The sequence below is a fragment of the Harpia harpyja genome, chromosome 19 (genome assembly GCF_026419915.1).
Source record: "Harpia harpyja isolate bHarHar1 chromosome 19, bHarHar1 primary haplotype, whole genome shotgun sequence".
Classification (NCBI taxonomy): Eukaryota; Metazoa; Chordata; class Aves; order Accipitriformes; family Accipitridae; genus Harpia; species Harpia harpyja.
In genome coordinates, this window is record NC_068958.1 from 3,595,583 (window position 1) to 3,620,689 (window position 25,107).

At 41.4% G+C, this 25,107-nt stretch overlaps 2 protein-coding genes across 8 annotated transcripts in view; both read right to left on the reverse strand.

Moving 5' to 3' along the window:
• Positions 1–109: 109 nt before the first annotated feature.
• On the reverse strand, positions 110–11,976 carry INPP5E (inositol polyphosphate-5-phosphatase E). 2 transcript variants are annotated; one of them, XM_052814390.1, is made up of 10 exons: positions 9,459–11,976; positions 7,529–7,652; positions 6,677–6,774; positions 5,850–5,974; positions 5,575–5,694; positions 5,072–5,179; positions 3,947–4,108; positions 3,238–3,353; positions 2,633–2,769; positions 110–1,518 (listed from the first exon to the last, which is right to left on the reverse strand). In XM_052814390.1, the coding sequence occupies exons 1-10, from the start codon at positions 10,313–10,315 to the stop codon at positions 1,386–1,388; spliced, it is 1,980 nt and encodes a 659-aa protein (XP_052670350.1). In that variant the 5' UTR covers positions 10,316–11,976; the 3' UTR covers positions 110–1,385. The 2 variants fall into 2 exon arrangements, with proteins under 2 accessions (XP_052670350.1, XP_052670349.1); XM_052814389.1 differs by having other exon boundaries at positions 2,633–2,823.
• A 126-nt stretch (positions 11,977–12,102) lies between these two features.
• The window catches only part of SEC16A (SEC16 homolog A, endoplasmic reticulum export factor), a 31,406-nt gene continuing 18,401 nt past the window's right edge, over positions 12,103–25,107 (reverse strand). For 3 of the 6 annotated variants that reach the window (XM_052814381.1, XM_052814380.1, XM_052814377.1), the window contains 21 exons: positions 25,001–25,098; positions 24,203–24,284; positions 23,893–24,010; positions 23,539–23,650; positions 23,173–23,278; positions 22,543–22,683; positions 22,320–22,433; positions 21,470–21,674; positions 21,022–21,270; positions 20,249–20,337; positions 19,161–19,208; positions 18,812–18,970; positions 18,492–18,569; positions 18,201–18,257; positions 17,398–17,509; positions 16,923–17,060; positions 16,153–16,253; positions 15,672–15,746; positions 14,991–15,050; positions 14,019–14,093; positions 12,103–13,784 (listed from right to left, as the gene is read on the reverse strand). In XM_052814381.1, the coding sequence (XP_052670341.1) occupies positions 13,716–13,784; positions 14,019–14,093; positions 14,991–15,050; positions 15,672–15,746; positions 16,153–16,253; positions 16,923–17,060; positions 17,398–17,509; positions 18,201–18,257; positions 18,492–18,569; positions 18,812–18,970; positions 19,161–19,208; positions 20,249–20,337; positions 21,022–21,270; positions 21,470–21,674; positions 22,320–22,433; positions 22,543–22,683; positions 23,173–23,278; positions 23,539–23,650; positions 23,893–24,010; positions 24,203–24,284; positions 25,001–25,098 (2,286 nt within the window). In that variant the 3' untranslated portion in view covers positions 12,103–13,715. The other 3 variants (XM_052814378.1, XM_052814379.1, XM_052814382.1) reach the window with 3 other exon arrangements.

Sequence of the window (25,107 nt, forward strand, 5' to 3'; positions counted from 1 at the left end):
CTGCTTTTCCAGCTGAAGACAAATGGCTCGGGTCACCCAAACAGTTAGCATGCATCACACAGTCAAAGAACTCTAGTTTGGACAACCCTGCAATAAGAGCCGGTTCTCATTTAAGGTATTGCATTAATTTATTTTTATTCCTTTAAAAAGAAAGGAAATCCAAGTACCTGATGGCTACAGACAGGTCAGTGCCATAAATGTTTGTACCGCAGAACAGAAGCTCTGTCTTGGACAGGTTGCATAGTTAGCAGCACTTCCTCCAAGTTGTTTGCACGGTGTTTTCTGTACTAAGGTGATTAATGATCCAGCTGATCTGTGCCCATGAAGTTTTTGAGTATTAGCTGTACTTAGATTTTACCAGTGCCATACTAGTCCATGTAGTTATGTTTAGCTTTAAGACAACACTACTTCAAAAATAGCAAATTATTCACAGTTCACTGAATTGGAAAAATAAAAACAAAAGGAATTAACTGTAATCGGAGGTAATGGAACTGCACCGATCTGACTTGCTGTAGTTTCTCTGCATACTTCCCTAGTATACTCGCTTGACATCTTGATCACTTTGGTGAAGCATTACACAGTAGCTGTACTTAGACCATTATTTTCAACTCAAGTGTCCTCTAATGAAGGCAGGTAGTGTTTTATCACCCCTGGGGAGGACAAGTGAGTTAAGGAAGGGATTGTTTCAAGCAGTCTCAACAGCCAAATATATGGTGTGAGAGATTGATATTTACCCCCTTAGTAACAGAAGGCCTATAGAATAATTATTGAAAGGCAATGTTTCTACACTTCAAATGTACAGTAGTACATTCACACAGATCTTGCTGTGGAGGACCAAAAAAGCCCAACACAGGAGCACCATCCTTACACAAAACTGCCCAAGTCCCCTAACTGGTCCCTGTTATGCATTTTACAGAATACCATACACTTGGCTACAGATGTGGAGAAAAAAAACAACCCCACAACATACATAAGCTAACCAGATCAAATCAAAGAGACAAACAAAAATTTTCACCTTTCTGCAGGCTTTTCTTAGGTCCCCTGCCCCTGGTCATGCCAATTCCAGAAGCTGTACCCCCTGTGTGGAGTCATCTTAGAACCAAGAGTCTGCATCCGGTTGCTTCCAAAGATAGTATGGTTAAAAATAAATCGGTTACATCTGTTGGGATGGATGTCCTAAATAACTGACTCCATTTTCTTCAGCAAAAGCACTTGAGCTACATGGATTAGCTCATGCAAATGAATCCAGGATGAGGTTTAAGACATTCTTCACAAGCCACAGCAACTGCCAGAGGTGCTTAAGCAGACAATTCCCTTCAGAGTTTGCCGTGGCCTGAAATCCTCTTTCCAGGCACCTCTAACACAAGCATTGCAGAGTTCTCAGCTCAGGAAATGCTACATACGCTGCTGGATTTTTGGTCCTTTTGCTCTTGCCGTTTCTGAAGTTCCCTTGTAATCCGCCTCTTTATTCCGATTAAATAGAGTTCTCTGTCAAACTGCCCTGCAGCAAGTGGAATGCTACAATACAAACACAAGCCATTAGATCAGGGCACAAATACACTCTTGTTTGCCCAACATTTCCCAACTAGTTCATACAGCAAAGGCCAGAAACCTAATTTTTACTTTCCTAATGCATTCAGCTACTGCTGTGGGAGAAAATGGGTAAAACAAAGTTGTTCTTCCACAGCAACCAGTTAAGGTTTTTCACAATACATTTAAATGAAGAAAATATTGGTTGTAAAAGGCAACTGTACTTTCAATTTAAGCACGAACATGCGTGCATTCATAAGGGACATACATGGAGGATGTTCTTTATGACCCTAAACCACAAAACACGCATTTGAAAAGCTAAACTAGCATACTGTTAACTTGGTGTATGCGCTGGTATGGTTCATGCACAACAGTTCTTACCTTGGTCTGTTCTAGAGAGGCCAGAAGGCAACCCTAGCAGCCCAGCTTCAGAGACTCTGCAATACTTCTATTTAATGGCTATTTCATACCCATAAACAAAAAAATCCCAATTCTAATTGCACTGCTGATCAAGTGCTTTGAGAAATCACCATTTTCTAGATACCTGGGTCTTGAAATCCCTGACCATGCTACTCACAGAAAAGAGACTAACTAAATTTCAGTGACTTAATCAAGTTTTCTAAGTAGTTCTACTAGCACAACAGCCCACAGTGGGACATTAAGAACTTGGAGGATCTCAAAATACCCCACTGACATACAGCTATGTTGAAATGCAGCCACCACTGGGGAGGGAAAACAGCATTGATCCCAAAAAGGGACAGAGGAACAGAAGAGGAAAGCTGTCCATGCTGATAAGAAAAACAGAGCTGCATCTCAGATAAAGCACAGATTTATAGTCAATTGCAATGGACTCCATTTACGTCCCTCAGGAGGATTAAGGAAGGTGGCAGCAGGGATTTTGGATGTCAGTGCAAGGTTTAAGTGCTCTTACTGCTCTGACCACTGAGAGCACATATTGGGTAAAAACCAAACAGGCTGCAGAGAGCTACATGGGATACACTATTCCAGGAACTCTCCTGAGAGGACAAACTCCAAACAGGAGCATATCCTCAGGATCACTGGAGCCATGTGCAATCATAGAGTGGCATAAGGAGGTACTAACTTGTCTCTGCCAGGCCTCACTTTCACACGAAACAAGGCAAATACAGGCCGATGGTCTGAAGTTTTGATCACAGGACAAGATGAGTACTTGACAGCATGGATGTCATCTCTGTACCGACTGCGGTATACAACTCGATCCTGGGAGGTAGAGAGAGAGGGGAGACTGATGGTAACTCCCTTTGCACATCCACCCTGGAAAGAAGCACTGGTTCATGAGACAAATCCATTCATTTATCACGCTCCACTTAGTGAAATTCAGTGTCTTGGACAGGGATACATTCATGAAGAAATGTGTGTCTGATCCCAATAGCAGTTCTGTGCCCAGCTCTGAGCACAGGGGAGAATGCACTGGAACAGGATGTAAGGCAGGGAAAATAAGATTAGCAGCCTGTGCCAAACTCATCCTGTGCTCAGAGATTCAACAATCCTTTCTTCCAAACCAGTTCCAGATGCCCTGTTGCCCTTAAGCAACAAATCTCAGCACGACTGTATCTCATGCAGACCAACTGTGGAAGGCAGCTTTTTCTCACAGGTGAGAATCCCCTTTGGAGGCAGATGTGAGGCTGAGCAGCCCTTCCAGCATGCTGCTCTGAAATCATCCCTTACCGTGTAGGAAGGAGTCCTTTGTTTGGAAGTGGTGTCATAGCTGTCCTTTCCTATGTCAAACTTGTAGGAAGGACGAAAATTAATGTCAGCCTCTTGGAATCCTTTGAAAATAGACCCTGTAAGAGAAGGGGAGAACACCATGAACAACAAATTCCTTCTTCACAAGAACATGGCACACTTTCTGCATTTATTCAACATTGCTTAACTAATGCTGGCTAGGAACTGCAGCCATGTACATACATGACTATAAAGACCTGGGCTTGGGCTCTGGAAAGGGAGCAAGCTCCAGTTCTTACACAGTGAGGATAAAAAATAGCCAGTGGCTATTTAGTCAGTGGCTATTTAAACAAAAAACACTTGGTGCATGCACTTCCCATTCCATTGAAGCTCATGATGCTTTGCAAATGCTAATTATTCAAATGTAAATGCCCTAGACACTGTGACAGAATGATATCCAGTTTATAGAGGAGTCAGATGAAACAGAGCAGTAAATAGCTTGGGAGATTACACTATACATAGCAAAATGCTATAGCAAAAAGTCCCTTGTACAGACTACCACTGTATTTGACAACTGCTGACTTCCTTTTTTAGGGAACTTAACAAGAGAAAGCAGGAAAGGTATCTAGGAAATAGGGATTTGGCTGTAATTATTTCTGTGTGTCGATATCTTTATTCCTGGAGACTAGGGAGAAAAACAGCTGTCCCTCACCTCTACTCATTTCACTGGTAAGCTGGTCATATGCCAATAGCTTGGACACGTCTGTTTCTGGGTTCTGGTTCAAGATGGAATCCACGGTCTCACGATCCTTATTTAGTCGGAAATTGAAGTCACCAAACCAGAATACTTCATCAAACCGAGTTGTGACATCATCTGCAAATTCAAGCCAGAAGTGTCAGTATAAAGGTAAACATCCTGAAAAGTTCTGAAAGCAAAAAAAAAAAAATCCCACACTTTTCTTCCCCGAATCTCCTTTTGACTTTTGAGGAAAAGTATATGATGTAGCTACACGCTCATCAAAATGAAACTCACTTAATTCTTTCAAAGTGAGACCTATATGATGCATAGCTTCCTGAGAGTGCTGCTAGATGTGTTCAGGGAACAGGCATAAATTCTTTCTTTTTACTACCAGGAGATATAATGCTTGAGCATGTTTTCTGCTTGTCATCATCACAGAATGTGGTAATAAAAACCCAGTAGAAAATAGAACAGAAATTTAAAAAATTATAGAAAAAGCTGAAAAGAGACCAAACTATCTATAGGACCTAAAAATAGTATGAACACAAAAACCTAATACTACACTGCAGATAAAGAGTAAATTAATCTTTCTAGAAAAAGGGCTTAGCTATCTATCCAGACATCATGTTAACAGCACAGTATTAAGAAACAATAAGGGAATTTGGCAAACAATATGCTGACCTGTGTATATGCAAACTGAATAAAGTTCTTTCTCTTAAGTTTTGAAATAAAGTATTTTCTACTTGTTCTAGAAAACACTTGGAAAGTGAAACACATCCATAATATTGATAAAAATTACACCAAAATTATCTTATTGCTGTTCTGAGAAAAAAATACATCACATGAAAATTCCTTTTGAATGTTCTCTCTCCCCCTCCATTTCAACTTTTTCTCTCAAATTCCCCCCCCAAAATTACACCCCACCTAAAAAAAAAAAAAAATCACGAGAATAATAACCATCCTCAGACAAAAAGACCTGTGGTCTCTTTATACCGTCTCAAATTAGCACTCTCATTCTCTTTTCCTTAGTGTAGACTGAAAGACAACGCACAAACTGTGTTCATTTGGGCTCCCACACAAGCATGGTTTCACACTTACTAGAACTGGATCGATACGGGTTTGTGTCCGGAACATTCTTGGGAAGTGTAAGGGCTTGAATGGTTTTATTGTAGTCCAGTTTCCTCTCATTCACCTTACTGTCCCCAGCTGAAAGACAGAAATTCCATTACTGCCAACGATGCATCATTTTCATTCAATTACCATTTTTGGTTATAACAGGAACTTCCAAAGGACATCAGACATTTTCCACATGTAAAATTTAACACTCTGACCCAGGGAGCATACAGACTGAAAAACAATGACAGAAAGTGTGGAAAAAGGCATACAATTATGCAGAGTTCATTTCTGTTTTTCTAAACACAGTTCTTTTGTAAGTTTGCTACCAAAAAATCCTCCCCCCTTATTGGTCTCAACTCAGCAGTCCGGAGCTTTGACTTCAGACTGTCCTGCTCCTCTATCCCTCTGCAGCTTTTTTACCTTTGTAAAGCAACCCTCCTCCTCCCTCAATCAGGACACTTCTAACAATATTGTAAATGTCTCACATGTGAAGTGGGAGGTGATGAAGAGAAAGGAGGTCCCAAAAAATGTGAAGCAGATTCCCAGAGCTCCCTTGGTTTTGATCTGAGATACAATTCGAGTTGTCACTGTGGCATACTCCACTTCTGGAAGGAGAAAGAGCAGCAGCTTTTACTGAAAAGCCTCTAGAGACAGTAAGCAGGAAAGTTAGGTGAGGGACAGCCCTGGAGAAAAGGACATGACACCCAACGGCAGCAGTCCTTTCACCTCCCCACTCTCCAGCTCCTACTGGACCACAAACCTGAGCAGAACCAGATCAGGTCCCTCCGAATGAAGACTGACATGTACAGCACCCCATGTGCAGCAGAGTAGAGCATGACGTAGTGGGGACCTAGCGTCTCTTGCAGGCGGATCTCCCACTCTCTTCTGCAGGAAAGAACAACAGCTGGATCACAAGGACAGTACAAGAGACAATAACCAGGAAAAGAAATCAGCATTGTGAAAACAGAGCAACCCCTCCGACAAAAAAGTCAAGTAAGCGTAAGCAAAACCTCCACTGCCACAGCCATGCTGCAGTGAAGGCTGGTCAGTTTGACCTGTATCTCCACACACGCCATGCAGCAGGCTCTGCATGTTGGTGAGAGAGTATTACTGCCATTGCACCCAGCAGCTTGCAAATCTGAGGAAAAGAGAGTCCCACTGGGAAGATACCCTAAAAAAGCAGAGCCTGACACGAGGCTTCAACCTGCTCTTCTAGGGTTGGTCAATCTCAGACAGAGATTTGCAGCAATGTTACTAATGAGCACATGGCTGCTAACACGAACAGCCAGCCCATGAGCTAGCTCACAGCCAGCTCAGGTCTATGGTAAGAAGCCCACAGAAATCAGACAGGAGTTTTGCTATTAGCTGCCCTGACAAAAGGACCAGGTTCTGTATTTACAGATTTTTGTGACATTTTCCTCTAAAACCCATTTCCCCTGGTGCTCATGCAATGGAATTCAGAGTCTTATTAAATGGGCTGTTTATTGAAAATATTAAGAATATGATGGAGACTATTTCCAGACTAATTAAAAACAAAGTAATTAGTTAACAATAAAAGAGGATGGTTCATTACATTGTTTTTGCTACCTGTCTGGACAGCCTTCTTGAACCCCAATGACATACATGTCCTGGGCATAGTCAGGATCTGTTGGTAATAAGAAGTCATCCAGATTCACTGGAAGCTCCTAATATTTAAAAAAAAAAAAAAAAAAAGAAAAGAAGAAGAAAAAAGATAAAATAGCAATATTAGTTATGCAAAGATTTACTAGAAAAGTACAAGAAAAGTCCAGGCTAAGCTACAAGTTCCACAGCATACACAAACAATTCAGCTTCAAAAAATAGCTTAAGTGATAATACTAAAAATTCTCCTTCCCAAAGGCAGACTTCAACTGCTGTCGCTCCAGCAGTAACCAATATTCCACTGTTCAGCCATATGGGCCACTAATGTGATGTTTCTAATTTCCGGTGATGCTTACTTTTTACCAAGGTCATAGGCTATTTACTGAACACCCCAGGGGTTGCTCGTGTTCTTCCAAGCATAGCTTCTCAGTCACCTGGTAGAATTAATCTTGAATTTTTAGGCTACATAAAGATGTAGGCAGGAAGCTGTGTTCTTTTATCAGAGATGTTCTCGTCATAAGCACTAAATCATCAGTCATCTTCATATGACTCTAATTGCAACAGAGCACAAAGGAGCTGCCACAGAAAGCCAGTGGCACTGTTTTCATACCTGGTGTCTGAGAAAGCCTGTTACAATGACTCACTCACTAAGATGAACATGCATGACAGGGCCTTGTAATTTGATAACAACGATGAACTCAGGTTGACGATGAACATAGTAATGAACAGGAAAAAAACACCATTGCACCAGTCCTTGCAGTAAAGATGGGGTAACTCTTACCACTGCCAAAAGACCTCTGGAGACTTATACGCACATACCTTCTGACCCTGCATGTTCCAGGTGGCCACAAAAATTCCAATATTCCGATCAGGGAAATATCTGCTAAGTTCTTCTGCTCCCAGTAAGGCACCATTCGCCAGAAGGCTGCCTTCCAAATAGCTTCTGTGAACAGAAGACCCATAAAAGAGCACCTAAGGAAATGGCATGACAGTTGGAATAATGATTTGTAACGCTTGAATCTTGAGTTAATCAAGAACATACCTTTAGCTCAAGAAAATAGCATTTAGTATTTATATATTGTTCTGCTTGCCTAAAGTTCCGTATAAAGTTCTAACCCTTATAGAGAGTTCATGGATCATATGCAAGAAAACAAAACTATTGTCATAAACCGGACTTTTCAAAGCCAGGACACGAGTATGATGGTAAGGCTGATGCTGCTTAGGTTCTGTGATGAGAAGAATGAAGCCATCCAGAGTCTTCAATCTCCCTAGTACTTACTGCAGACACAAAATGAAGAGATTGGTTTGATATTTGACTGTCTCGAAGCAGCTCAGTTTACTCAAAACACGAAAATAGCTCCACCATTCCCAGTGTTCTGGCACCAGGTTGCTCCTAATCAAGGATTCAAACTCACGTTCTTCCTTCTCATTCAGGTCATCAAATTAGCTTTCAAGTAAACAATTTATTGAGTCTGAGGTCTAAAATCATATCCCATTCGAAAAGGATAGATCTGCCCCACACTGGCTGCTTACAAAAGCAAGGGGTATTGGCAAAAGGACTGCAAGTTGAATAAGCATTTTTAATCTTGCTTAAGCTCTGCAAATAATGATGACAGCATGATGTCAGGGAATGCTGTGCAACCCACTGGTCTACCCAGCTGCCCACCTGACTCCAACAGCTTTGCATAGGGAAGTGAAAGAAAACCCCTCATGGCAAACAAGTAACAATCTACCTTTGGGGCTTTTTTACCAGTTAGTAACACTTTAATTTATCTCAGAATTATTTTCCCCTGTACCACTGACTCCCACTCTTTGGATCAATGATCAGATTTATCCCTCAAGGTCTTGCAGACTGTAGCGTGTCTATAACATATAACCTTTAGCTGAGTACTTGGTATCCTTTACCTTTTAACTTGTTTCCTGACCTGCAGTATTATCAATAATACTCATTGCAGTGTTTGTGCTGTGTGCTGGCAGGTCTTCACAAACAGAGGGTCTGCAGCCAACACAAGAAGAGGATTTGATACACTAGCAAGCAGATTAATATACTCCCGGCAGTTCCCTCCAATCAACAATCTCAATTTAACTAAGAATGAAGACAAATGAGCAACCAGAGCAAGAGGTCAGGGCCACACTAGGAGAAAGTGCTGAGATCTGAGTGGAATCACACTCTTCCTCAAGAGATTCCTGGAAAAGCTGGGGCAGAGGAGCTCCTGTGGGAGCAGGAAGCAGGTCATAGTACATGATTTGATCCTGCCAGAAGCCAAACAAGCTCAACATCTGCAGAGGACCCTCAGCACCTTACAGGATTGTGATAACATTGCATGTACTGCATGATAGTTTCAAGCTAAAATATTTGGGTTTTTTTCCCGCCATTTAACATTTCAGTTCAAACCCAATGTACTTTTAGATTTAAAAAAAAAAGTTTTTCCCAACTGTTAGCATTCACAGCTAGTGTTTCTTAATCTTCAAAACAGATTACTTAAATATTACAAGCAAGCTGACAGCAAATCAAACATATTAATGAAAAACAGTACCCAACTGAAAGGAGCAAATATAGAGTATCTGTACTAATCTCTTCATCTTCAAACTGTTTCCAGTCTCCACAGCAGGTTAAACAACACAGAACAACTTTTGCGCTTTACTGATCAGTCTGAAGTTCCCCGCCTCTGCCCAGCAGGATTCTGCAGGGCAGCTGGCTCCCTGCTAACATACCCCAAACTTTGCCACGAGAAGCTGGGAGACATACCTGCTTCGAACATCCTTGGAGCGAATGGGAGTGAGCAGACTGAATGTAGATTTCATGGAGTCTGTGGAGCAATTATCATAGACTAGCCCGTTGCCATGTAGCCTGCTATCGCTCAAGCTGCTGCTTACCCTCCCAAACTTGTGCTGAGAATAATGTCGATAATCCATACAATCTGAGTCAATCCTATTAGCTGTCCTCAGCGTGTGAGAGGCCACATTGAACTCCATGGGTGGCAGAGGTCGAGCCGGCATTATTTGGGACAGCCGGGGTTTGCCACCTGCAAACGCTTTTCCCCGCAGAAGCCCACCAAAGGCACTGGAGATCTCGGAGGCTCGTTTCCCCAGGTCGGAGGTGCCTCCTCTGCTCTTCCCCACGGGACTGGCTTCCGAGGCATCTGGTGAACTGTGCAAGGAATTCTGCTGGCAGCACTGATGGCAGGGGCTTGCCCTACCCCTGACAGGAGGGCTGAGGGATGCTTCCTGCAGAGAACCATTTGAGGAACTTGTCTCATTGGGATCAGTCAGACTTTCCTGACTCGTTCTAAACCGCCGCCACCTCCTCCAGCTTTTCTCATCCAGAGATGCAGCACGCTCCAGCCGGGGTTTCCGAGGAGGCCTTGGAGTGACCGATTTAATTTTTGTATTAGCTTTGAGTTCATCTGGTAGAAGCTTTAAGGTTTCATTTAAAGAGATGCCTACACTCGGAGGATCTTCAAAGGTAAGCACCCCATTGCCAGCAGCCTCCTTCTTTGCTGCTTTGCCAGCTTTTTTAGCGTGCAGGTCCTGTACTGCTCCACCCTCCGTGCTCTGAGTAACACATGCCCCGGAGTGCTGTGGAAATCCATTTGGAGTACTCATTCTCCCCCGGGATACTAGCTATGGATACTGCTCCATACGAAAAGTTCCTCACAGCATAGTTTTCCTTCCCTTGCTTACCCCGTAAGTTCGCAGGGCTTAACCAAGCCAGAAGGACATGGAAATTGAAGACAGCTCAGTCTTTAGCTGAGAATGAAGGGCAGGTATATGTGTAGGCAGATGCATTGTCTGCAAAATTTCAAGAGGTGGGATACCTGGATTTCCCCAAGAGAAACATGTAAGAATGAAAAGTTATTGAGCTGCAAACTCTGCTCCTTAATCAGAAAGCAAACTCCTCACAGGACCTCCCTCTAGAACAATTCAAACCTTAATGTGACCTTGTTAGAAAACCAATGTTATTTTCTTTTTTCTTTCAAGAGCAGAGCAGTGAATTGACTTCCTCACTGCTGTAGGCATCACAGCTGCGTACAGACTTCTTTAAGAAAAGATTGTGTATACTGTTAGCGTGAAAGGGAATTAAAACCGTATATAAATCACAGCTTGTTCTCCTTGCTGTACAGTGAGTCACCAGTACAACCAGCCTCCAGGCTGCCCACAGCACTCGGTGCCAGAGGCCAGGAAATTTCCAGTGATCTCAGCTTCTACCGTGATCTCACAGCAGGGAGATGGCTGCCACCTTTTCTTGCTTCGCGCCAACCCCTGACCACTGCTGCTGAAACTGAGGCGATATCCGAGGAGTAGTTTTAGGGATACAGAATAGGGATTCAAGGCAAACTCCTACTTAACGGGGGAAGCACCTCGTTATTCCGCACTTATCGCAAACCAAACTTCCCACCTGCAGCGGCACACTGCGTAGCTCTACACTGGAAACGCAAAACCCTGTTAAAACACACCGGAACGCCGGTTTTGTACCCGAGGGGAAGCCGCCCGTGTCCTCCTCGGACCAGACAGGAGGGATGGCTTCGCCAGCTCCTCACACCTCCCCTTCTCACCTACTCGCCACGACGACCGCAGCCCTGACAGCGGCCGCACCAGGCCGAGGCGAGGGGAGAGGACGGACGAGACTCCCCACGGTCGCAGTCGCTGACACCCGCGGGCACCGGCGGTCCCGGAGACACCACCCACGGGCCGCCCCCGCGGCGAACGCACCACGGACACGCTCACCCCTGAGAGACCACTGACCTCCCGGCCCGCGGGGCCCCGCTGCTACCCCGGCGGAGGCCGGCTCCGCTGCGCTGGCCTCGTCGGCACCTCACCCGCCGCCGCTGCGGGCGGGAGGCGGCCCGGACCCGCCGGTTCCGCCCGGAGGCGGCCGCAGCCACCCTTCTCCCCACAGGGCCTCGGAGGCCGGGCTGGCAGCTGCCCCGGCCCGGCGGGCGGGCAGGCCGAGCGGGCGGCGGTGGAGGCCGCCTCAGCCCCGCTGCGCGCCCGCGGCCCGCCCGTAGCAACGGCGGCGACGCTGGACCCGCCCCGCGGGCGGCGGCACAGCGGCGCCCCCTGGCGGCCGGAGGAGCGCGCCGCCAGCTCCCGCCCGGGGCGGGGCCATTCTTGATGAAGGCGGCATTGAACTAAGCAGTTGAAAGCAAAGCTTTTTACACTTCAGGACAATGAAAAGTTGCTTATTTTAAGTCTGCAGCTTCGATTTTGAACATTTCGATGAAGATACTTATGCACAGCCCTGAGCTCGAAGCGGGTTCCTGTACAGAGCAGCCCCTGGTCAGAGGCAGCACGCTCTAGCTCCCTTTCTTTAAAGGGATTATTTCCAAACGTACAGGAGAGGTTCCTTCAGCCAGCTTGCTAAAGCAATAACCACAAGAAGAAGTAAAATGTGAAAGTGCTCCAGAGCGCAAAATATTTTATTTAAGAATTTACAGTGTCAAATCTTACACTTAGGAAAGATAGCCGCTCCCAGCTCAAAGGAAGCCTTCTTAAATTAAGTTGTCTGGCAGTCTCTACTGAAAGGAGAAAATAATCGGCAGCCTGGCTGAACTAGAGGAAAGCCAAGTGTCTGACCAGCTTTCAATTATAGAAAAGTAAACCACACTGACTGCTGCTGACCATGTCTGGAATTGAGTATGGACCATTATGCAAAGGTTTCTAATCCCCCCAAACAGCATTTTGCTTCAGCTACTTACAAACCTTTTAGGACATACGTAAGGCTATCGAGATCTTAGAAAGGTGGCGTTATTCAGGAAAAAAAAAAAGCCAAAACAAAACCAAAAAACCACAATCGGGGACCAACACTGGCAATTTCACATTCACATTATTTCTACTCATGGGCAGGAATTCAAGTAAAATCAAATAGTTTGGTGGCAAGTTCTAAATAAAACATGGCCTAATGATTTAATAAATATTTAAAGTTTATTTCTCTCTTTGCAGATAATTCAGGTTCTTCAGTGAATATGAATGTTGCATATCATGGTTTTCAAGATTTCCTATATTAAACCTAAAGATTTTAAAGTCCATCAGTAGAGGTCTAACCCGTCTACTTTTAGTATGTTTGAAATTCAGCTGTTAGCTATTTAAGACCTTGGTTATTTTAGTAATGGAGATTCAAGAACAGAGTATTATGCTGATTCTGGCACTCAACAGGAAAAAACTTAAAACAACTTTCAAGCTGTTACCACCTTAATTGTACAGTGCCAGCAGTTTGAGAGAAAGCAAGTAACCGTATTGCACTTAAAAGAACACTCACTCGTCAAATAGTACAGCATTGGCTATTATACAGAGAGCTTCTTTCAGACTATACAATTTGCTTTACAAGTAGTCTAAACCACAAACTACATACATACTAGGTAAGATCCAAATCAAATTAGTATTAGATTACAGTCACAGTTTTCATTCAATATAGGTCAATTTATTTGGATGAGCTGTGGCCCCCTCCCCCCTTCAAAAAACAAACCAGCATGAGGCATTTCCCAGATGAGCATCTCCGACTTCATACACTGACAAACCAAGTCCTGTTTGATAAGCATTACAATTGAGCATGGTCCTCTTAAGGCCACAGAGTGTTATGTTACAATGTGGACATGTTCTTCCCCCGCTGGGAGGGGAGCATCCTTCAGAAATAAGGAATCCCTGAAACTATGTCTTCGAAGGTCACACTAGTAGGTTTAAAATAAACTTAAGGAATAAATTGCCTATGCAATTTACAAATGTTTTTTGTAACAGACAGCAACTATTCCCTCCCTTGTGTCTATTCTTTATCACAGCAAAGCTATTTCTAGCCAGGTTTTTTAAAAGGAAAAGTTACATGTATTTCATGTTTGGTAATGATTTGCGTAGATGAGGTGCAAGTAGGGAGACCCATGAAAAAAATCACCCATCATTAAATTTCTGTCATGTCAACTGTAGCTAGTACTGATACCATGTGCCATAAGATTGAACAGTTCTTTGAATACTCAGAACACGAGTGAGAATCCAAATACAAAGCCATTGTATTCTACTTCAATGTTGGATACTTCCTCTGTCCAATTCTTCCCAGTCTCGAACTTCCAGTGGCTGCAGGAGACTGAAAAAGGAGAACAGGAATGAAGTGTTCTGTAAAAGTGTCATACTGGACACAAAATACAAAAAGTTGGCAACAAAGTTTTGAATGCAAACCTCTTAACTTAAACAGGTGCTAGACTGGTTTATGCGCACATTTAAAACTCTATATGCAACAGCCCAGGTTAAGCTAGTAGAACATAAAATCATGGTTTTGTTCAACAGTTTTGTTCGAAGTGAAGATGAGGTCTTTACTCACTTGTGCAAATTGAGAAGGATTGTAGAACGGTACTGTTCCTGCTGAAGGCCCGCCTGAAGGTGGTACAGTGGCAGGCTAGAAAGTAGATAATACTGAAGTTACAGAACTGCAGAACTTCACTGCCTCTCAAACGTGGTTTGCTTAGTCACACAGCGCAAATATTCACAGTAATAATGCCAACAGTATGGACAGCGCAGCATATTGTAACAACTGCAGAAAGTGCTGGTACAGTTTGCATCCATATCTTTAATATTACTTGCTTAATGTAGGAATTGGCAAAACAATGTCACATGCATAAACTGTAAATAGCTCTGAAAATCCAAAGCATGCAAAACCAAAACAAGACACCGGTGCGACTTCACTGAATTAGTACCTTCTGCTTTTGTTAGTAGACCTTAGGACTTGCCCCCAAATAAACATTCTATGTCAAGGTTTGCTTTACTAAGAAATATCAGAAAGAGTTTTTGTCACCCCTTTATGGTGACCCCACAGTACTGGAACTTACAGCAGAGATGAAGCATTCCTTTAATTCCTACAGGGGCTTTTGCACATGAAACAGGCAACGGTATTATTACCGATTTGAGACTGTCAGTAGCAGAATGACAAGGTTTTGCTTGTAAGAGCCTTTTTAGGAGTTTGTTTTGTTTTGTTTGTTTGTTTAAAATCAACTGACTTCTTTGGTATCCCAGGAAAGAGCTGATCAAAATTATTAAGTGACTCTCTTAGGAACATGAATGTAAACAAAAAGCATGCCTGGATTACATGCATTCTCATAAATACAAAAAACTCTGAAGACCCTGTTTGAGTGTTAAAAGGAACACTACATCATTAGTTACTTTTGATGTTATTTCTGTGAAATGAGAAGAGGGGAAAATGACTAGAAGTAGCACTAGTAAGTATTTGAGCAAATGCAAAATAAAGAGGGGAAAAGTAAATAAGTTAACATAAATGAGAATGGCCAGCCACATGTACCTGATTAAAATGCTGGCTTACTTCACGTGATAATGAACTCATTGAACTAGAGCGCGAAAGCTACAAAACAGCAAGAACACACAAATACAAAAAAACACAAATAAAAAAGTCGTCATGCATGTCACTGCCCCAAGCTTTCAGTTGTTTTATTTAATTTTAAAAGTCTCACTGCCAAAGGTTAAACCAACTTCAAGTTAAAAAAAAAATGTAAAGCCAGAAGTTAGTTTAAATCAAAAGGACTTCTAAAGCACAAAATTATGTAGATATAGAAAACATTTAGTAGGAACAAAGGTATGTTACTCTGCCTGGCACATAGCAATCTGTTCTCCTTGTTGTGTCTTGCACTTAATATTAGTGAAATTATATGCATGCACGGAGGCAAGAAGAGATCCTCAAACTGCTATTGACATTTTACTCCAAAAAAGCTTTATAAAAGTCTACTCATATAGAAAAAGGAGATCACACCACAGAATATAGGACATGGAGGCTGAACTTCTTGTATGGGCTTAGAGGTCTTTTCTGTACAATTTTGGAGGCAGTCATATGATTCCATCTTGGCTAGTCATCAGCAACTGAATCAGTTACTTGTTGATTTAGATGGCCCATGTTACGTCCACTACAAATTAATGGTTAAAATGTGCTGCAAAAGTCATTAGCTAACTACTTTGAATCAAGCCTTACCTCGCCTGATTGGGAGCCATCAGCGTTAGAAACAGGAAGTCCAGATCCAGGAGGAAGGATTGCAGGGTTTAAATACTAAAGAAAAACAATGCACTTTTGTTTATCTTTGTTACTATGAAGCTATTTCCCATTTCTGCTGTATTGATCCCACTGAATCAAAACAATGTTACAATACATCAAGCCAGGCGAAACATGCAGTATATGGCTATTCTTATGTTCTTGGTCCCTTTCCTGACACATACTGCACCCGTAGAACCTGCAGCCCTGCCAAATTAGGAAATGCAACTTTTCATGGGCTTCCCGCTCCATTTTCACTTGCATTTTCCTTCTCCAGTTCTTTAACTAAAATGTTATACACAAACATAATCCCTACAACAACATGCTTTGTACATACTGTGGCTATGAAACTACTATTCAGAATCATGAGGATTTTTTAATCGGAAGTTTGAATTATATATACAAGACACTCTTTCTAACCCACCTCTGGTTCAACAGCTGCAGCAGGATCTGTATTGGTTTGATTTGCAGCTGGTGTGTGCTCTGCTGCTCCACTCCCTTCCATTGGCTGGGGTTCCCCTGGAACTACAAACAAAATGGGATTTAGCCAAACACACCATACTAGGGTGTTTGACTTCACAGAATGAGAAGCAGGGACATCAGCAGAACTGAATTTCTACAATACCAATCTTCTGCCAGGAAAAAGGTAATTTAAAGAGGGCAGTGTCAGTGTCTCTAGATGCTCCCGTCTTGTTACAAGTCTGCAAGCAGGAGATGCGTACAGTTGATACAGATAACCTTGGTGCAACACAGCATGTAGTGAAAGCAGGAAAAAAAAAAAAAAAAAAAAAAAAAAAAGACCTCTCCCTTTCTTTCTCCAAATAGCAATCCTGGACTAGGAACAGGTGTCAGAAGCATGAGATACTGAGTAACGCAGCAATATTACACAGTTCAAATGTTCAATGCTATTTGGATGGCCTAGCTACTCTGCAACAGGGGGAGGAAAAAAAAAAGGCAAAAAAAGAGAACCCCTTTGTTTGCAGCATGCAGAACTGGACTTTACTAACCCATTTGTTTTACTGCAGTTACCAGACTGATTCTACTTTTAAAACAAACTGGAGTTAATGAGACTGAACATTCTTAAATGTTCATTAAAGGCGATATAATACACACACCGTCAAAAGTGACTTAGATAACCACACAACCATAAATAACCATATAACCACCTTACAATTTTATCCACTCATGACACACCTGAGTTTGGAACAAATACATTTGCAGGAATTGGCATTGGTGCCAAGGGGGCAAATAGGTCTGATGGTGCAGGAAGAGCACCACTTGACTTCGTTCCACCTGGATTCAGGACATCAACATAACGGGCTCTGCTTCCAGCTAAAACAGAAAAATCCAGAAAAAACAGAAATAAGCCTTGTGTTAGTCATCCTCATGTCTATTTTGAACAGTCTGCCAGTTAAGCCATCTTTCAGAACCAGAAAATAATGCTCCAGGGATACAAACAACAATACCCAAGCCATGATACAGTTGTGACAACAATCACAGTGCAGAAGCTAGACACAAGCAAAGCCAGCAATAGCCAGAGCTCCATGATATCATTGAGTTGCCAACTGTTCCCAAACAAGTCCAGAAAAGCCAAGACTTCTCCCTTCACATTTTATGCAAGAGAAAATCTGAAGTCTTCCATACTTCAAGCATCAATGTTGTCCATTACCTGCTCTTCTGGAGAACATGTTGACAGGGGCACTAGGTGGGCCTCCAGGCCCAGGTGGAACAGTCTGAGGAACTTTAGGAAATCCTGTTGGAGGTGGTGGTGGAGGCTTACTCTGCAGGGAGGAAAAAAAAAATTCAACCACATCATTGACTGAGTTTTAAACCAAGTGTCCATCTGACTTCTCCTTTTCCTTACCTATTCCAGAGCACATAAAATTGGGTATACAGACAAACATCTTGTAGTGCAGACCAATATTCCTCATCTTCCATGTGATAACTAATGTCAAGACATGTCTACAACCCATCTATGCTGACTCTAAAAGGAAACATTTACAACAGTGGTCCTTATCATTTGTTTGTGTTTTGAGACAGATCCTTGAATGACAAGGATGGACAGGATGTCTGATTTTCTTTGCTATACAATGCATTACATTTTCAAAACTATAGACTCTTCCTACCTTTTTCTCAAAATATTCTGTTTGCAGGAAATCAATTAACAAGCAATTGTCTAGATGATGCCAACCTCTACGAAGAGATACGCTGGACTATATTTAGAGCAAATTCCTTTGTAAATTCAATTGCAACTACTGGATCCACACCAGCAACTAAAGATACAAATGGTTCCATAAGGATGTAGGCTATAAGAACATGTCACCTGCTTATTAGTTTCAAGATGTTGCACATTTTAATTCAAATTCAGTAAAAGGCAGCTCTTAAGAGCCAATAACAGATTAAAAAAAATTGTGTGGCAGTACAGATTTCAGTTTTCCACTTAGAGAAATAACGAGTACTCAAGATTTTTACCTCTTCTTCTGGTTCATCCAGATTAACCCAGCGTTGTTTCTGTTCATCCCAAACAATCTACAAGAAAATCACAGTCAAAGATTAGGATTTCAAAACAAAGCTGTTAAGCCAAAAAAAACCCCCAAAACCACATAAACTTTTTTTTTTTGAAAGCCAGTCTTGGAATAAGCATAATCTTGAAAAGTTTTACACACATTTGTTTACTTGTCAAAACAACATTCACCTGTCATCCAGGAAAACATTTTGAACAAATTAAAATGTATAAAGGTTTTTGTGATTTAAGGGCCTTACTGATTTGTTCTTGTCATCTGGAAGGTGAGCTTCATTCTTTCCTTTTCCCATCAGCCAGCGAAACCAGTTTGCACCAGTCTAAAAATAAATTCATCTATTCAGTTAATTATCTCAATACTGTCTTTACAGGCAGATTAAAAGAAACATTCATGCAACAATTCATTTTCAGTTGGGAGTTCAACTGTGAGCCTAGAGTCACACCTAATAAATAGAAAGAAACAGTTTAGACAGGACCTCTTAAGTCAGTACCCTGGATCAGGAGTTACCACATATACTAACAAATCTCCTCCAGCTATAGCTACCTTTCTTAGAAAATTTACCTTTCTAGGTGCTGGCTCCTTTTTTATTTCTTTTTTAGTTTCTTTCCCTACAGGAACAGAGGGAGAAGGAGAGGGCTGTTTTGCTGCAGAGTTGGATCTCTCTCGTCCCACAGAATGAGCAGAGGACTCTGAAGTTGTTCGGGATCTTCGCCCGTAGCCCTGTATTACAAATATACAGAGAAGTACAAAGTTGTCACTGCTGGAGCGATGGATTACATTTCATCTTGCTAAACAAATTCCTTCTTTGAAAAGTTAGTAATAGGAAGAGATACAAAAGCATATTAAAAAAAAAAAAAACCATAAATAAGAATGAAGATTTAGTGAAAGAAACAGCCTGCTTGTGGCATACCATATGTGCTGAAGACTGAGATGCAGATCTGGATCTTCGTCCTGGTGCCTGGTTAGATATAAAGCCAGCACATGCACAATAAGCAAGCAGCTAAATATCTGACACAACATTCACTTTTTATCAAGAATTCCCACACAATTAAAGATATTCAAGCTGGTTATTTGGGTACTTCTATCTCCTCTGACATATAGGAGGTGCAGAAAAAGAACTGATGTCTGGCCAAGTAACTGCACTACCGTGTAACTGGTCCATTAAGAAGAGTTAAATCAGGGCACTGTTGTGCAGGCTAACCAGCCCACAAGAGGAAAGATATAAACATGCTGCACCAGGGAGTGGTTGCTGCATTTGTTTTCCCCTCCAACATCAGGTTGTTCTTCCAATGTTTGTATAGCAACTCAAGCGTAAAAAAAAAAAAAAAAAAAATCTTCAGTTTCTTCTGTAAGTATGGTTAATTTCTAGTTAAAAAGTCTCCTCATCCTTTATCAGTTGCCAAATGTATCCCTATTAAAAACGTTTATATTAATTCTTTCAAACAATTGTCGTTTCAGGACACTAACTTCCAAGGACATATGAACTTCAGTGATATTTAAACAGTGAAAATACTATATATTTAAAAAAGAGGTTTGGAATTTTGATAAACACCTTCCACATTTCCAGTCATGACCAAGTGGTAGCCAATACTGTGCTTTTAAAACCCAGTCCCAGAACTGTTCTTTAGGGCCTGCTTGCCTCACTTGCTGATGTATGCTACAAGTTCTTCTGGCTATGAAGAATCATTCTGGGAGGTAGGAGAGGAAGACAGGGCAGAGAAAGATAAATTAAACTCTTCAGACAAGAGCCTGATATCCCCCTTCCCCTTTTAAAAAAAAAAAAAATTACTATTTTTATAGAAGAAAATTATGGCTAGAATTTTTCTACTAGTTCTTCATTATTTATTCTCCTGAAGGGGAAGGACAGTGGGAAAGAAAAACTAATCTTCAAGTCTTGCTGAAGAGCAAGACAGAGCCCCAATATACTCTTCTGTTTGCAAAGATCTGCAATGCAGCTGACACTTGCTGAAGAGATGTAAAAAGATGAAATAAAGATACCATGCTAGCCATTCTGCCATAGAAATCCTCCTCTCTCTGTTCAGGGAAAGAATTTTGTGAAGGAGACTCCGGGGCAATTCTCTGCATTCCTTAAAAAACAAATGAGATTATGTTAGCGAGGACACAATAACAACAACAAAAAAAGCCTCCAAACCTCACAATACCACTTTTAAGGCAAAAGTTTTCACTAGTTATGAACTTGGTGCTAGAAAGAATTTGGTCTTTTAAAAAACGTGAACTGCAGTTGCTGAGAATTTTTTTCTTCTTCTCCTGCATGGGTACTATGTTTGTTCTAAACACAGGTCAGAGCAGGCTGAGGGATGCAACCATCAGTGTGGGGCACTTTAAGGTTCTTCACATCTCTAACACAGCTCTGCCAAACCTGTGTATGCCTGCCTTCATACATGTCAGGTTCTGCTGTCACAGAATTAAAACTTATCAGGGTCCTAGAAGCTGACGTCCAGAGAGAAATCCCTGAGGCTCCAATCACAGACCTTGCAAACAGAACTGCCAATCCCAGTGCAGTCAGTGATTACCTGTTAGGGTCTAAATCATAATCTGCTGAGTCTGACCTCTCTTTCAAACTAAGCCAAATAAGCAGGATGAATACTATAACTTTCTACAGATGTTTCTGTACCATTACATGGTGTTTTTAAATTTCATTACCCACGACTTGACTTACTATTTTCTAAATATTGAGATATTTTGCATTATTCCCCAAAATACTTCACTGCCCTTATAAGGAAGGAAAGTTGTTTACTAAGATCCCAGACCTGTTTCCAGGTTTGCCTGTTCTTCTGACCGTGGTTCCATTTCTTGTGGTGGCCCTCCTGGTGGTACTGCTGACCCTAAATACAGTGGTGATGGTTCAGTTCCATATGGATTTGAAAATCCTGGAGGTGCAAAGCCAGGTCCTGGACCAATAGGCTGAGAAGCCACTGAATAGAAAGGGACACTTCGGACAGCTTCCTGGTCACCAGGAGGAATCAGAGCAGCTGACCCATCAAGGACAGCCTGAGGTACTGCAGCACACATAAAAAAAAGTTAAGAGTTATAACTAAACAGAAATTCCAGTGCATAAACCTTTTACCCTATGAATAAAACAATACAATGCAAAAGTGAAATCTCACTGTTTCTACCACCCTCTTAATTGGTTTCTTATACCAGAAACCTGAAACATTTATTTTCTCTCTGTCACGAAGAAGGATATGAAACACTAACCTGAAGGCATCAGCTGCACACTTTGCATCTGTTGAGCCATACTGGGTAATAAGGATGCTAACAATGCATTTTCAGCACCTGGACCCATGTCACGACCAACTCCTGCTCCATCACATTGACTAGCATGGTCTAATTCAGAGCTTGGTGTACTACATGCATATGGTGGTGGGGTGGATCTGTCTGTGTTATAAGCTATTGCACCCTCCTGCACAAAAAAGCAAGATCTTATTAACTGTACCAGACATTAAGTTCACAACCAAGGGAACATATAGCGAAGGAAATCTCAAGAGTGAAAACAGCACACAGGTTTTTTTAGTGTTTAGTCAAAAAAAAGAGTTGTCAGCCATTTGCAGGCCAAGTTCAACCAAATAATTTAAAGGGTTTTTTTTGGTTTTTTGTTTGGTTAGTTTTTTTAAATGGAAGCTTAGCTAATTAGCCCAAGGTTCAAATTTCTAAGAGATCTCTTTAAATAAATAGCAGTTATTTCAACTCTGTTACAATCTAGCTACACTAATTCATACATAACTTTTTCTGGCAAGCAGATTCCCTGCTTACAGCAGGAGTTATTGCAACCTAATGAGCCTTGCAATTCTCCTTGCATGATGGTACTAAGAAAAGCCTGTCTCATATAGTGTACACCACCCTTTAACTATTCTGTATTGAATCTTAGGGCACTAGTGTGGTAATTCCACTTGGTTTAAATCATAACACTTGCACTTTACAACATGAATATATCATAAGGTCACTTCATACATTTCTGTAATTAGCAGTATAAAAAAAATATTTAAAAAACTGGATTTACACTAATCCTTAAAAGAGAACACTTCATGTTGAAAAGTACACTCTGTACCTTGATCTGTCCATCCACATGTCGAAGCGTTACTAACCATGAAGGTTCAATAAAAGATTCCTGTTCTGGTTTTTCTTTTATCTGTGGGTCAAACAGGCGTAGTTGTGATGACATCTAGAGAAAGAAATCATTGTAAAGTTTACTAGCCAACAAAAGGCAACTTCAGCCACAGCTTACCACCTACAATATCAAGCCACAAATACTTAATTCTTCCTTATGTTACCTGGATTAGTTGGCCAATAAGTACGGGTGAATAGTAATGTGGATCTTTAAGGACAGTTCTGGAAATCACTTCACAATAATGGAAAGCCTGAGCAGCAAGTCCCATTTCAGCTAGTCGGCAAGCATAGATGAATTTGAAAACCTAAGGAATGCAAGCAGGTCAAACAAACCAAGTGATCAGAACATTCTTAGAATTATCAAATGAAAGTCAGTCTGTCATTTCAGTTGAAAGCTCAGATATCCCATTATCACCTCTATACTAGGCAGGAAAAAAAAAATGAGGGGAAAAGCATTCAATTATCCTCTTCCACCCAACATATCCAATGGAAGTTATCTATTTGTCTACAGCTAGTGCCAACACATTCTGCTGGATTTTTCTTTTGGAATATAGTTACAATAACAACAAAATTTAAAATACAGAAGTTCAGAACGCACAGATGAAAAAATGCAAAAAGGACATTTAAGTGACATCAGGAAAAAAAGCTATCTTGCACTATGTTATCCATGAATATTTCATGTTACATTGGATAAAACATTTGCTGTGCTGAATACAACACGAGACACTAAAACCTCACATAAAACCTGCCAAAAAAAACCAAATAAAAAAAACCCCAAACAAACAGTTCTTCACCTGGAAATTGGGCAAGCAGCCAGGCTGAGTTCCTAGTGACTGTGCATATTCATAGGCTTCTGTTCTTTGAATGGCTTCATTGGTAGCAAACTTAAAAAATGGCAAGCTATTCAGGAATGGGAGAGGAAAAATACTATTTAACATTGAGATTATATGTTGACAATAAATAGAGACAATCAGAAATGAAGTCTGAAACATAGCTCTATTAGACACACTGTAACAATAACTTCTACTCCTCAAACAAGGACAGGGCATCAAATAGTTCTCAAAACCCAGCTGTGACTAGTGATGATAAGGGGAGCAGTGCAACTCAGTCTCTGAAGCCATTAAGCTTTCAATTTTGCATTAAAAAAAAAAAAGCCAAACCTATGATTTGATCCAATTAGGACAAGCTTTGTTGTCTTCCTTGTGTAAACTCCAAAACCAACTTGGGCCATAAGGTAGCAAAAATGAGCAGCATCCAGCAGGCCTTTAGAAGCTGTAGAGAAACAAGTGACAGAACTCAGGATATTTCCTCTCAGTGGCACATTGTAATTCAGTGTCCCGTATTGTTTTGGCTTTGCTTTCAAATACCTTCACAACAGAGACACACCCATATAAAACTGTTCCACTTTACATTTTACAAAGTAATTGCTTGTTTTCAAAAAAATAAGCTGAGTAATTAAAACTTTCAGAAAGCTTTTCCTTCAGTCATCACCCTGTTCATTCCCCAAAAGTTACCAAGAGTGTCTCCCATGGTAGCAATGGTCCTGGATTCCAAGTCCACATTATTCGTCAAGTTCGATAACACCATTGCTAGATGAGGCCTCCAATCTCCCCATTTCTCATCTCCACAGCACTAAAATTAGAAGAATTACTTAGTCAAATCAATGACTGGAGCTCTACATGGGTAAGTGTTTCAACCTAAAAAGGACTAAAACAACTTATCTGACAATTCTATGAAAAGCACATGGAAAGATTACTGTCGCGAACTACGCTACTCACTGCGGTACCTCTTCAGTCTCAACTGCAGCTCACACTTGAATCTTACCGTGGATGCAGCTGGCATCCTTCCAGACATGAGCTGGTAAACAGTCTGCAGAGGGTCATTAATTGGGAGACTGTTGGCGAACCTGCAGGGAGTTATACAGAAAAACAAACCACAAACATAAGGTAAGCACAGTTAAAATGTACACGAACACTCAGTGGCAGTTAATCTAGCTTAGTTTAAGAGAAGGAAGTGCTGTTTGAAAATACTACACTGGATAAGCAATTGCCCAGTAGATAATGTTCAAAAGCAAAACATTACTAGTTAACTGGATCTGCCACTCCACAGAGGTCAGTCCAAGCTAGGAAAAACCTCAGGATTCTCTCCCCCTACCAGCTGACTAGACTTAGTACATGATTTCACAAGCTCAGGAAGCTGAAAGTTTTTCTGTCTACAGACAAAGCATGCACGAACACATCTGCTTCTTTCAGGCAAGGAGAATGAAGGGTACAACAGAGTTACTCGGCTTTAACAAAGTTGACAGTTGGGGTTTTGCACAGTTTTTTCAAAGCCTGACTAACAGCACCTGTCAAGCAAGCCCATAGATGGCACTGTTCAAATACCCCTTAAATGGAACAAGTGGCATAGAATAATTTCTGAGATTTAAGGTCATGGCCAGAAGGCCCCAGAATAAAAAGTAACAGATGACAACTGAATATACAGGTAAAATTAAAGCATAATTCTTGCATGAGCTACTAAGGATAACTCATGATTTTGACATTAAGATTTCTGAGGACCACGTCTCTCCCTCATTAACAGGATAGGCAGTCATATTGTATTAATCAACAAGCAAAACAGTACCTGGTCATAACTCTTGCATGTGTTCTGCTGTCCATTTTGCTGGCAAGTAGCAGAGCATGTCCCCATAAACCATGCTTCATGGCAGACTCCAAAGCATCCTAATTAAT